Consider the following 14,854-nt stretch of genomic DNA (forward strand, 5'->3'; position numbering starts at 1 on the left):
TTCAACAAATAGTGCTGGGATGATGGGTTAGCCACATACAAAAGAATGAAGGTAGACCCCTACTTCATCCCATATACAAAAATTAACTTAAAATGAATCAAAGACTTAAATATAAGAGCTAAAACTATAAAACTCTTAGAAAAATATCTTCATAACACTGAATTAGGCAATGGTTTCTTAGTTATGACACCAAAAGCATAAATGACAAAAGAAAAAAAATCAAAATTAAAAATGCTGATTTTTTTTTTTTTAAAGTGGGCCTCACACCCAGCATAGAGCCCAATGTGGAGCTTAAACTCACAACCCTGAGATCAAGACCTGAGCTGAGATCAAGAGTCAAGACGCTTAACCAACTGAGCCATCCAGGTGCCCCAAAAATGTTTGTGCTTCTAACTATACCATAAAGTGAAGAAAATCACTTCTTGGAATGGGGGGAAATTTTTGCAAATGATACATCTGATAAAGGACTAGAATATATAAAGAACTCTTACAACTCAATAATAAAAAGACAATCCATTTTTCAAAAAATTTCTAATGTTTGTTATTTGAGAGAGAGACAGACAGAGCATGAGCGGGGTAGGGGCAGAGAGAGAGAGACAAACAGAATCCGAAGCAGGTTCCAGGCTCTGAGCTGTCAGCACAGACAGCTGGGTTCAAACCCACAAACTGTGAGATCATGACCTGAGCCGAAGTTGGAATTACTGTATCATCCAGCAATTTCACTCCTAGGTATGTATATACCCAAGAAAAATGAAAACACATGTCCACACAAAAATGTGTACACAAATGTTCACAGCAGCATTGTTTATAATAGCCAAAAGTTTAAACAATTCAAATGTTTGGTGTGTGAATAATATCTCAATAAAGCTGTTAACAAAATTCTTTTTACTTGAGAGAGAAAAGAAAGAAAATTTAAATCTTTAGGCTTTAAAGGTTTTAATAACCATAAGTGGTTTAAGAACCATAAAATGCAAGTAACATTAATCCACATTTCCCAAAATATGTTCCCTGAAACACTTTATTCCAGAAATGCTCCACAAACATCCACAAACAAAAGGGTTTGTGTGCACCATAAAATTTGAGAGATTTAGCATAAAGAGGCATAAAGCATATTATTGTACTAAATTGTGTAAAGAAACTTATTTAACTTTGTTTAACCCGACTTTCCCTACATATAGTTGATTAGGGGAACACGTTACCTAATTCCTCTTAACAGTGCAAAAAACTAGGGGCACCTGGGTGGCTCAGTCAGTTGCGTGTTTGATTCTTGATTCTGGCTCAGGTCATGATCTCACCATTTGTGAGATCAAGCCTGTGTCAGGCTCTCCACTGATAGTGCAGAGCCTGCTTGGGATTCTCTCCCTCCCTCTCTCTCTCTACCCTTCCCCCACTCATGCTCTCTCTCTCTCTCTCTCTCTCTCTCCAGATAAATATAGTACTCCATAGAAACTAATTTGGAAAAAATTGCTCTAACCTATAAGCCTACAGCATAACACACCTTATTATTGCATATCCCAGCACCTAACAAACTGTGATGTAATTGTTTGTCTATTTACGTCTCTATATTCCCCACTAGAATTTAGGCTCCTTAAAAACTGGGGCCTTGCATGTTCAGTTTGCCCTGTTTCCCCATGCATAGTATCTGATCGATACTTACATACTAAGAAGTCTGTACAAGTGAATGAATAAATGGATTAATGAACAAATGCACGATAGAATGGTGATTCAATGAAGACACAACCTTTCCCTATTTTCCTCTAATCTCCCCTTCCTAGCATAATTGAGTCAACCCAGTATGTGAGAGGAAGAAAGAACATTGGTGAGCTCATATACGCAGTGACAAGAAGGGCTATGTACAGGGGCGCCTGGGTAGCTCAGTCGGTTGAGCATCCGACTTTGGCTCAGGTCATGATCTCATGGCTCATGAGTTCGAGCCCCACATTGGGCTCTGTGCTGACAGCGCAGAGCCTGGAGCCTGCTTCATATCCTGGGTCTCCCTCTCTCTCTCTCTCCCCTCTTCCACTCATGCTGTCTCTGTCTCTCAAAAATAAATAAACATTTAAAAAAAAAAAAAAAGAAGGGTTATGTACAGAAGTGGCAGTTAGAGAAGAGAGTTGGACATAGTAGGGAGATTTGTTTCATTTAATAAGTACATTGAATTAACAAGTAAATATACAGTTGACCCATTAACAGCAAGGGGGTTGGGGCACCTACCCCCATGCGGTTGAAAATCCATGTGTAACTTTTGACTCCCCACAAACTTAATTACTAATAACTTACTATTAGTAAATTTTATTAAAAAAATCATAAGGAAGAGAAGATACATTTACAGTACCGTATTGTATGTATTGAAAAATTCCATGTATAAGTGGACCCACACAGTTCAAAACCATGTTGTGTTCAAGGGTCAGCTATAGGGAGAATAATAGGACCCAAGTTTTTAACTAACAGAGAAGGTATTTACAAAAATGGAAATGGGTAAGGCCTGAAAGAATCTGAGATATTGTACTGGAATTTGGAGTTATCATTATGAACTCATGGTTTTATAATGTATAATACTTACATGTTACAGAAATATTTACAAATTAATGTGCGTGAATATATGTATGTAAATATATGTATTTCCTGGCTCTGTTTACTGAGAGTGCCTAGAAGCAGCAATACCCCAGTAGTAATGAGCAGTCCAAGTGCCTAGACCTTGGTTTCTGAATACTATCCTTCCCTAAGACAAACTGGAGCTTCTTAGAGAAATGGCTGATTCCAGGGCTAGAGCAGAGAAAGTACAAAATAAGCTTGAAATATTTTATTATCTATAAAGTAATGCTCAATGAATGATGGAACATGTCAAAAGGACACAGGAAGGATTTCCACTTACAGCCATGGTAGACTAATTGTTACCAAAGCTGTCCTCCTGCCATAAAAACCTAGAAAACTGGACAAAACCTATGAAACAAAAGTTCTCAGACAACACACAATGAATAATTGTGATCCCTTAGAAAAAGAAACAAACAAGGTGTCCAAGCTTTCTGTCTGATGGGGCTTTCTAAACAGTAGTACAGGGAAGGAGATTCCCAAGCACAGCATGACAGTAATCTGATTTAGGAGACAGAGATCATGGTTTAGAGAGGTTGAAGCAGCTAAGATTTGCAAGCAAGACTGCCAGAGGTCCCCTTGTGTCTTGAGTACTACTAATCTGTTCAATGCATAAAGTGAGACTCTATTAGAACAGGCAAAGAACTAATAGGAGGATGTGACGTAACAAGAAATATGTATTTGGTCTCTGGCCCCAGTTCCTGACACAGAACTCCTAAATCCTTTGGAATTTCCTGGGTGATAGAAGTGTCTTTTGTTCTAATGAGGTGCTCTTAACAGCTTCAGAATGAGAGCTGGTTATCAGAAAGACCAAGCCAGAATTAGAACCTTGGAACTTTTAGCCCCACCCCCTATCATCTGGGTAGGGGAGAGGGGCTGGAGGTTGAATTAGTAATCAATTATGCCTACATGATGAAGCCTCCATAAAAATCCCCATACTATTGTTTTTGGAGAGCTTTCAGGTTGGTAAAGACATCCATGTATCACAAGGGTGTCATACCCCAAATTCTACAGACTCCTACACCCAAGACCCTTCTGGACCTTGCCGTATATACCTCTTTATCTGACTATTCATTTATATCCTTTATAATAAACCAGTAATAGTACATAAAGTGTTTCCCTGAGTTCTGTAAGCCATTAGAGCAAATTATTGAACCCGAGGAAAGGATTTTGGGAACCCCTGATTTGTATCCAAATCAAACAAATGTAATGTAAAGAAGTCAGTGGTTAACCTGAAGTCCCACTGCTTGAAATTGGTGTGTAAAGTGAGGGGCAGTCTTGTAAAACTGAGCCCTTAATCTGTGGGGTTATTAGGGTCAGAAATGAATTGACTTGAGGGTACCCAGTTGCTGTCTATCAAGAACTAGAGAACAGTTTGGTATGGAATACCTACATATTTGGTGTCAAAAATATTGTGACAACAAAAACTGTTTTCCTTGATAGGAGGTGTAAGCTGAACAATTCCCAGAGCTCACACAAGGCTAGAGGACATTCTAGTTTTGAGTAGCCAAAATAAAGAAACCTTGCTGAATACCTAGGACATTAGCAGAGACTCAAGAAGGGTCATTCTTTAGAAGGAGACCTACAAGAAAGACTACTCTAGACCTTCCCTACAAAGCTTAAGAACATTTTTCAAAAGAATCAATCTGATTTGCAAATGATGTAACTGTTTACCAACAGTTAAAAGAAGAAAATAAAATCCAAACACTGAGCAATATAACATTCACAGTGTCCACCATCCAAACGACAGTTACTAAAAATGTGGAAAAGCAGGAAGAATGTGACTCAAACCAGAAAGAAAAAATTTCAACAGACACAGGTCCAAAAGTGATGATAATAATGGAATCAGCAGACAAGGACTTCAAAACAGATGTTATAAATATGTTCAAGGATCTAAAGGAAAACATGGACATGATGAGAGAAATGGAAGACATAAAAAAAAAAACCCAAAAATATCTTTTAGAGCTAAAAATATATTTGAAGTGAAAAATTCCTTAAATGGAATTAGACACTGCATATTAGAAGTCAATATAGATTAATAAACTTGAAAACACAGCAAGAGTAACTATCCAAACTGAAGCACAAAGTTTCACTTATACAGGATGAGTAAGTTCTAAAGATCTAACATATAGCATGGTGACTATAGTTAATAATACTATACTGTATACTTGAAATTTGGTAAGAAAGCAGATCTTAAGTACTCTCACCACACACAAAAAAAGGAAAAGAGAACCTGAAACTAATACAACACTGTATGTTAACAATACTGGGATTAAAAAAAAATTAGAGGGGCGCCTGGGTGGCTCAGTGGATTGAGCATCCGACTTTGGCTCAGGTCATGATCTCACGGTTTGTGAGTTCGAGCCCACATCGGGCTCTGTGCTGACAGCTCAGAGCCTGGAGCCTGCTTAATAGTCTGGGTCTCCCTCTCTCTCTCAAAAATAAATGAACATTAAAAAAAATTAAATAAAAATTAGAATGACTAATACAGACTTTAGTAAAATGGAAAAAAAAGAAAAGGAAACTGTGATGTGATGAATATGCTAATCAGTTTGATTTGGTAATCATTTCATAATGTATATCAAAACATCAAATTATACACCTTAAATCTATACAATTTTTATCAAGTATGCCTCAGTGAAGCTGTATAGCAAAAAAACAAAACAAAAAACAGAAAACAAAACTGAAGCACAGAGAGAGAAAAGATGCGGAAAAATTAACAGAATCTCAGTAACCTGTAGGACCTGGGCATGTTATTGGAGTCTCAGAAAATCTAAGAAAATCTAAGGAAATATGGCTGAAAACATTTAATTTGATGAAAGCTATAATCCTACAAATTCAAGGAGTTCAGTGAATTCCAAGCAGATTAAACACAAAACTCCAACAGGACACACCATAATCAAATATTGGAAACCTATGATAAAGAGAAAATTGTAAAAGCCTCCAAAGAAAAAAAGACACGTACAAGGGAACAAGGATAAGAATGACTACTGACTTCCCATCAGAAACAGTGCAAGAAGATAAACAACGCCTTTTAAGCAACGGGGGAAAAAAAAAACCCATAAAATTCTGTGCTCAGTAAAATATCTTTTGGGGCACCTGGGTGGCTCAGTCAGTTAAGCATCTGACTCAGGTCATGATCTCATGGCTTGTGAGTTCCAGCCCCACATCGGGGTCTGTGCTGACAGCTCAGAGCCTGGAGCCTGCTTCAGATTCTGTGTCTCCCTCTTTCTCTGTCCCTCTGCTGCTCGTGCTCTGTCTCCCTCTTTCTCAAAAATAAACATTAAAAAAAGAAAAAAATATATATCTTTCAAAAAATGAAGGCAAAAGAAAACCGTTCAGAAAATGAACGAGAGTGAATCAACGCCAGCAGACCAACACTAAAAGAAATATTAAAGAGAAGTTAGTTCTTCATGCTAACACAAAATGTTATGAGATGAAAACTTAGTTCTATAGAAAAGAATAAAACTAGGAATGATAAATATATACATAATTATAAAAGACTTTCACATTAAAATTTTATGTTAAATATAACTTTTTAAAGCAAATATAACAAAAGGTATTATGGGGTTTACAACATATGTAGAAGTAAAATGTATAACAAAAGCACAAAGAATGGAAAATGGGAAAATGAAAGTATATTTTTGTAAGTTTCTGACATTCAAAGTGAAGTGGTTTGGGGTGTCAACTATACTCGAATTAAAAAAAACTTTTAGGGGTGCCTGGGTGGCTCAGTTTGTTTAGCATCCAACTTCAGCTCAGGTCATGATCTCATGGTTCATGAGTTCCAAACTCATGTCAGTCTCTGTGCTGACAGCTCAGAGCCTAGAGCCTGCTTCAGATTCTGTGTCTCCCCTCTCTCTCTGTCCCTCCCCAGCTCACACTCTGTCTCTCTCAAAGATCAATAAACATTAAAAAAAAAAAGTTAAAACAAAAAAGAAGTGGTTTAAATAAAAAAAAAAAAAGTGGTATGATATAATGCAAAGGTAGCCTTGATCATACATACATATATATATAGTATAAATATGTATAATACATAATATAAACCCTACAATAACCACTAAGAAAAAGGTGAAGAGTTATAGTTAATTGGACAAAAGAGATCAAATAGAATACTAAAACAATTGACATAAAGACAGAAAAGAGGAGGGAAAAATGAAAGAATTGTAGAAATAGAAAAACAGCAAAACAGGAGTCTAGAAACCAATCATATTTGTAATTACATTACATATAAATAGTAAAAACTCTAAAGACTCCATTTGAAAGGCAAGAAACTGTCAAACTGGATTAAAAAGAGACTACAACTGGGTCACCTGGGTGACTTAGTTGGTTAAGCATCTGACTCTCGGTTTTGGCTCAGGTCATAGATCTCACAGTTTGGGAGTTTGAGCCCCGCACTGGGCTCTGTGCTAACCGTAAGGAACCTGCTTGGGATTCTCTCTCTCCTTCTCTCTCTGCCCCTCCCCTGCTTGCTCTCTAAGTAAATGAACTTAAAAAATAAATAAAAAAAGAGACTACAACTGTATGTTACCTTACAAGAGATGCAACTTGTAAAGATATAGATAGATTTAAAGTAGAAGGAAAGAAAAAGATGTACCATGCAAATAATAGTCAAAAGATAGCTTGGCCACATCAATGATTATATTAATATCAGACAAAGTAGACTTCAGAACAAAACATAATACCAAAGATAAAAACAAATATTTCATGACTATGAAAGGATCAATTTCATCAAGAAGACATAATAATCCCAACCTGTACACACTTAATAACAGAGATTCAAAATATGTGCAGGGAAGGGAAAATTCCTCCTTTACCCTTAAGGTCTTCCAGCTGGACTAAGAATTAAATTTACATGAGACAGATTAACAAGAGAAAAAAAGTTTTATTACTTGCGCACAAAGGCCCAATAATGTAATTGAGACCTAAAAAAGTGACAAAGGCAGGTGGTTTCTATACGTTTTAAACAAAGAGAGAATAAATTTGTGGGGGATTGACAGGACAAAGTAAAATTAACTTTTGGAGCTTCAATTAGTAAGGAATTGTAAAAAGAATTTGGGTTCTGACAGTAAATTAGGTTGTTTTTTTTTTAATGTTTATTTAATTTTGAGAGAGAGAGAGACAGGGGCAGAGGGAGAGACCAAGTCAGGGAGGGGCAGAGAGACAGGGGGACAGGAGATCCAAAGCAGGCCCTGCGCTGACATCCCGATGTGGGGCTCAAACTCATGAACCGTAAGATCATGACCTGAGCTGAAGTCAGATGTTCAACTGACTGAGCCACCCAGGAGCCCCCTGAGAGTAAACTAGTAAAAACAAAAATAATAAGGGCTGTTTATACACCCTTCTTGGCTCTACATTTCCCATCTCTGGTGATACCTCTTTATTTCCTGGTACAGGAAAGGTACCTTTCAAGTGAGAGATTTATTTCCTGCTTTTAGGGGGAGAAAGGAGGGTCTGAATATCCTTCTTGCACAAGTGGTCTCATAAGTAACTTTTATTTAAAATAATATGCCAAAGTGGTACATTTTAGGGCGGCCTGCTCTTGACTCCTACATTTGAGGTAAAACCTGACAGAAATGAAAGGAGAAACAGACAAATCCATAATTACACTTGGAGATTTCAATACTTCTTTCTTAATAGTTGACAAAACAATTGGACAAGTTGAAAAGAAAAGACTAGGGAAGACTCGAATAACACTAACCAACTTGACTTAATTCACATTTATAGAACACTAAAGAGTAGAATACAAATTCCTTTCAGGTGGACACAAAACATTTACCAAGACAGAAATCATATAAAGTATGCTCTCTGATCATAATGGAATTAAATTAGAAATCAGTAACACAAAGATCTGGAAAATTGCCAAGTATTTGGAAATCAAATAACATACTTCTAACAATTCACTGGTCAAAAAAAAATTGCCAGGGAAATTAGAAGGTATTTCAAGATAAGTGCTAATTAAAATACAACATATCAAAATGTGTGGGAGCCACTTAAAGCAGGACTTGAAAATATAGTTTTAAACATTTACAATATAAAAAAAGGAAAGTCTAAAATCAATCATTTAAGCTTCTACTTAAAGAATCTAGAAAAACATGCAAATTAAACCAAAAAAAAAAAAAAACAAACAAAACAGAAGAAAAAAATAGAAACAGAAATCAATGAAATAGAAGATGGGCAATCAATAGAAAAAAAAATCTATGATACCAAAGTTGGTTCTTTGAAAATAAAAAAAAAAACCTACAGATGATCAATATCATGAATGAAAAAGTGCATATCACTACAGATCTTATAGACACTAAAAAAATAATAGGATATTAAACACTGAAATCATCCACCCTACCTCTTCGAAGGAATATTTTTCTACAGTATGAAGAGCATCTTGTGTCTCATTCCATCCTCCAACAGAATAGATACAATCATTAAGTGCAGCCACTCCAAGATATGCTCTCCTGGTTCCCATTGGAGGAAGTGGAGACCAACGCTTAGAAAGTGGATCATATACTTCAAAAGAACGAAGCTCTATTCCTTCATTGCTGATGCCCCCAATTACGTAAATTAAACCTGGAAACAGGATAGAAAATTTTACAGGAAATAGAATATAAATATTATAAAAAGTAATATGTCTGCTATGCTGATGCTATATTTAACATAGAGCTCACAATAGCCTTTTAAGAGAGAAAATTGACTTCTGTCTAGTATAACATAGCTCACACGTAAGCATGTTACAAAGATTTAGAGGTATAAAGTGGCATTTAATTTTCAACGAACTTACAATGCTGTAACAAAACAATCTGTCAAACAAGGTTTTCTCATCTTATTGTCTGCCTGATGATCTCAAGTTCCAGAACCACTGCTACCATAAGGTAAAAAAGGGAGAGGGATTTTTTTTCCCCCTAAAAAAAAATGCCAGGCACTTAAACTGGGAATGACATAGCCTTGTTTGTGACAGCCTACCTGTTGCTCAAATGGACACAGAGAAGTGAATTCAAATTATAATAGTTATATGGCTAGATTAAGGTATCAGGATCAATCACCAGAGTACAAGAGAATGTAATTCACAGTGAGTTCCTGATTAAATTTGATTTGAAACTAATGGTCCTGACAATCTACAATTATTTTTGAATGCCTAGCATTGTTTCCCATATAATGGCATTTTAAGAAATGTGTGCTAAATGTCAGTGAATGTGGGTTCTAGTTCCAACTTTGCCAGTAACGGGCTGTGAAAAAGAACACACAACCTTCCTGATCTCTAGCTTGCTCCTCTATAAAGGGGTGGGAATAATCTCCAAGATGCCTCTCTAACTCCGTAGTTTTCGAAGGTGCAACACTGTGGTTTATAAGATGGCCAAATATATATTTCTCATCTATATTTGGTCTTCATCCACAGTCCCTAGCTCACAGCAACCTGAACCCTTAGAATTTCCGAACTGTTAAGAGTGATAAGGGTGTCTTTTGTTATGTTAACGAGGTAACTTTCGGAAAGTACTTAAGGATGGGGACTGGTTGCTAAAGGAGCCAACCTTGTGATTTGAGTGTTGGAACTTTCAGTCTCACGCCCTGACCTTCTGGGGAGAGGAGAGGTTCTAGAGGTTGAATCAATCACCAATGGCCAATGATTAATCACTCATGCCTATGTAATGAAGCCTCCATAAAAATCCAAAAGGACATGGGGCACCTGGGTGGCTCAGTTGGTTAAGCGCCTGACTTCGGCTCAGGTCATGATTTTGCGGCTTTGAGTTTGAGCCCTGGACTGAGTCCTGCTTTGGGCTCTGTGCTGAGCCTGGAGCCTGCTTCAGATCCTGTGTCTCTCTCTCTCTATGCCCTTCCCCTGGCCGTGCTCTGCCTCTCTCTCTCTCAAAAATAAATAAACATTAAAAAAAAAATTGTTTTTTAATCCAAAAGGACAGGATTTGTAGAGCTTCTGGGTTGGTAACATATGGAGATGTGAGGACACTGGCACACCTGGAGAGGGCATGAAAGTTCCGCACCCCTTCCCCATAACATCTCCTATGCATCTCTTCCACCTAGCTATTCCTGAGTTATATCCTTTTAGTAGTAAGTGACATTTCCTCTGAGTTCTGTGAGCTGCTCTAGCAAATTAATTGAACCCAAAAGAAGTTAGAACCTCCAATCTATAGCCAGTCCATCAGAAGCACAGGTAAGAGCCTGGTAAGGATGAGTGTCTTATAGGACTGAGCCTTCAATCTCAAAATCTGTGGAATTTGAGGCTATCTCCAGGTATGGGTACATAGTGTTAGAAGTGAGGTGAATTCTCCAACACCCAGTTGGTGTTCTGAAAACCACTTGTTAGTAGGAGGGAAACTTCCCCCTACCTCCACACTGGAAACTTAGTCTCAGAACACCTGATTTGCATGGGAAAATGAAAGTAATAAATACAAAACAATTAGAGAACACTATAATATTACACGATATAGTCTGTACCATGTAATCTGAACATCTAAATGCTAGTGAAAGTCTGAGAAGGTACTCACAAAACAGAAAGAACTTGACCTAGGAACAGCTGGTTGAGTTATCGTAACAATGAGCAGACTGCTCATTACTCTACAGGTACATATAAATCTGCTCTCCAACTCTGGACAAAGAATTTGGAGTGCTTACCAACTACTTCTCAGGATATAGTAGACAATTAAAATAATGTTTGTGTACCATTTTAATACGCAGTACAACATTTTTCAAATCTGTCATAGCATTATATTCTGTATGGATTGAATCGCAATGTGCCCTGTGAGAAAACACTGAAAAAGCCAAAAGAGACAGTGAAGATCATTTTTTATATCCTCTTCCTACTTAGAAATACTAAGGACTGCATGGGAGAGAAAATGACAAAGATGAAGGTTCAAATGTTTATTTTGCTAGTTAGGTATTTGTGCCTATCTGTAATTTTTAATTCTAGTTTTGTTTATTTTGGAAAAAATGATTATTTTGGCAATACAGAAATAAGGACCTAAGAGGTTAAAACATATAAAACATTTAAAAGCAAAACTTCAATACTGTTAGTGTCAACCATTCAATATTAACAGACATAAAATATACTCTTGTGAAAATAAAGCCTCAAGTTTCTTTTTTTCAAAAATATTTCTTCAGGAAAAAGTTTTTAGAAAGCAATTACCTTGCATTTCACAACACCCAAAGTAGTAGCGTGACATAGCCATGTTGCCAACTACTTCCCATTTATTTTCATCAGGATCAAATCGTTCAATGGTGTTCCCTATCTCAGCTCCAACCCATCCACCTGTAACCAAATAGAAAATGTTATTTCTGGATAAAGGAGTCTTATTTATGAAAAACACCTTAGCAAACAACTTTATATTGTGAATGATTATCATATGGAGCAGATTTACATTGTGAATGATTAGCACATTATCAATGATTTGTCCAAGATCATATGAAAAGTTAGAATCTGACTATATGGATCTTAACTCTCTGCTTAGTTTTCATTAGACATTTAAAAAACAAAACAAAAACAAACCCATATTGCTTAAGAAATATGGTACTTTACAAAACTACCTCTTAAAACAACTTCTGCATATTCAGAATGGTTGCCCAAATTTAAAATGTGAAGATTTAAAATGCTCCACTGGACATCTATCTCATCTATACTTTATCCCCCTCTCCTTCTAAGAGCTCTATACTTGACAATATTCTCTACATAATTCAATTTTGAAAATAAAAATTTATAAAGCTGAAAAGGCATAAGTTTCTTATAGGAGGGAAGGAAAATTTCTAATGTAATCAGAATCTAAAAATTAAAATAATACTAGATATCCTTAAACTGAACTGGACAGCATAATTACCCAAAGCATAGATAGCCCCATAACACACACACACTCCCAAGCCACAGCGGGGGTGATTCATCGAAGCTACAGTTGTCCACTGTTTAGTAACCGGATCATAGCATTCAGTACAGTCAAAAATCATTGAATCCTTCTCACCTGAGTTCAATAAAAGAAACACATATCAGAAGGTTTAGTAATGCTAATAGCCTAGAACCATAATACAATACTCAGTAGTATTCATGTTATCAGAGATTCAACTATTGTCTGATTTTTTACTATTCATTAAAATTCATTTGCCCAGAAAAAAAATAAAAACAATAAAATTCATTTGCCTAGTGTTATTATAAATCAATAGCACTTTCATTTATTAAAGTCCACTTAATGAAACAAAGGCATAATTTCCCTATTATCTATTTCCAATTCTACCACCCAAATAATCCATGTAATTATTGAGGATGAAATTTATATTTTAACACTTCTATATTTTTTCATGCATTAGTTTGGATAGCTAGCTCTGGTACAATTTGAGTTTTAATGCAATCCTTATCTAGCAACAAACAGAAAATAAAATTTCTTCTTCTTTTTTTTTTTTTTGTAATTTTTTTCAATGTTTGTTTATTTTTGAGAGGTGGAGACAGTGTGAGCAGGGGAGGGGCAGAGAGAGCGGGAGACACAGAATCTGAAGCAGGCTCCAAACTCTGAGCTGGCAGCACAGAGCCTGATGCGGGGCTCAAACTCACAAACCATGAAAGCATGACCCGAGCTGAAGTCAGACGCTTAACCGACTGAGCCACCCAGGTGCCCCAAAATTTCTAAAAAGATACCACTTAAAATAGAATTTTAAAAAATACCATACCTAGAATTAAATCTAATCAAAGATTGTACAATACATCTACAGATAAAATTTATACACTTCATTTAAATAGAGTTTTATTTTTTTAACATTATTTATTTTTGAGAGAGAAAGGAAGAGCTCATGCGAGGTGAGGTGGGGCAGAGAGAGAAGAAGAGAGAATCCCAAGCAGCCTCCGTGCTGTCAGCACAGAGACCAATGTGGGGCTCAAACTCACGAACTGTGAGATCATGACCTGAGCCAAAATCAAGAGTCTGATGCTTAACCAACTGCACTAGGTGCCCCTAGATAAAATTTTAAATTAAGGAATACCTAAGTAAATGAAGAGATATCACATTCATGAATTAGAAGAGTCAACGTAAAGACGATTATCCCCAAACTGATTTGTAGATTTAATGTGATCCCAATTTGAAACATGTTTTCTTTTTTATTGTGCTAAAATACAAGTAACATAAAATTTACCATCTTAACCATTTTTAAGTGTAGAGTTCAGTGATGTGAAACACATTCACATTTTTGTGCAGCCATCACCACCATCCCCCTATAACTCTTTACATCTTGTAAAACTGAAACACTATCCTGATTTAAACAATAACTCCCTGGGGCGCTTGGGTGGCTCAGTAGGCTTAGCGGCTGACTTAGGCCCAGGTCATGATTGCAAGGTCTGTGGGTTCAAGCCCCACATCAGGCTCTCTGCTGATAGTTTGAAGCCTGGAGCCTGCCTGGGATTCTGTGTCCCCCTCTCCCTTTGACCCTCCCCCACTCATGCTCTCTCTCTCTCTCTCTCTCTCTCAAAAATAAACATTAAAAAAAAGAAAAACAACTCCCCATTCTCCACTTCCCTAGCCCCAGGCACACCATTATACTTTCCATCTTTTATTATTTTGACTACTCTAAGTACCTCATATAAGTGGAATCATACATTATTTTTAAAAACAGAATTGACAAAAAAACAAACAGATTTGAGGAACTGATACTAAAATTTATATGGAAGTACAAAGGGCCTAGAATAGCCAAGCACTCCCACACGAGAATAATGAGAGAAACTGTCCTGTCAGATAAACTTATAAGACTTAAAATAGAGCTATAGTAATTAAGATAGGGATACACAGAAAGTCCAAACAGAATAGAAACGAAATTCTAGAAACAGATACACACATGTATGATTACTTGATATGTGAAAGAGTTTGCACTGCACAGCAGTGGGGAAACAAAAGCCTTTTATGCTGGAATAATTGCTTATATATACAAGGGAAAAAATGAAACTGGTTGCCTACTCATACTGTCTATAAAAACTCAATTCCAGGTGGATTACAGATATACATGTAAATGACATAACTAAAAATTTAAGAAACAATAAAGGCATATATAAACTTATGACTTTGGAGTAGGGGAGGATTTCTCTACAAAGATACAAGAGAGGTGTCTGGGTGGCTCAGCTGGTTAACTCAACTTCGGCTCAGGTCATGATCTCACAGTTCATGAATTTAAGCCCCGCCGTGGGCTCTCTGCTGTCAGCATGGAGCCTGCTTCAGATCCTCTGTCTCCCTCTCTCTCTGCACCTCCTCCCTCTCTCAAAAAATAAACATTTAAAAATAAAAAATACAAG

The 14,854-nt window shown here is 36.6% G+C and overlaps 1 protein-coding gene across 6 annotated transcripts in view; it reads right to left on the bottom strand.

The window, feature by feature from the left end:
* Positions 1-14,854, bottom strand: part of IPP (intracisternal A particle-promoted polypeptide) — a 41,725-nt gene that overhangs the window by 5,972 nt on the left and 20,899 nt on the right. For all 6 annotated transcript variants that reach the window (XM_053213422.1, XM_015066872.3, XM_053213419.1 and 3 more), the window contains 3 exons: positions 12,411-12,548; positions 11,726-11,848; positions 8,936-9,156 (listed from right to left, as the gene is read on the bottom strand). In XM_053213422.1, the coding sequence (XP_053069397.1) occupies positions 8,936-9,156; positions 11,726-11,848; positions 12,411-12,548 (482 nt within the window). The remainder of the gene's footprint in view (positions 1-8,935; positions 9,157-11,725; positions 11,849-12,410; positions 12,549-14,854) is intronic.

This window comes from Acinonyx jubatus, chromosome C1 (assembly GCF_027475565.1).
Source record: "Acinonyx jubatus isolate Ajub_Pintada_27869175 chromosome C1, VMU_Ajub_asm_v1.0, whole genome shotgun sequence".
NCBI lineage: Eukaryota > Metazoa > Chordata > Mammalia > Carnivora > Felidae > Acinonyx > Acinonyx jubatus.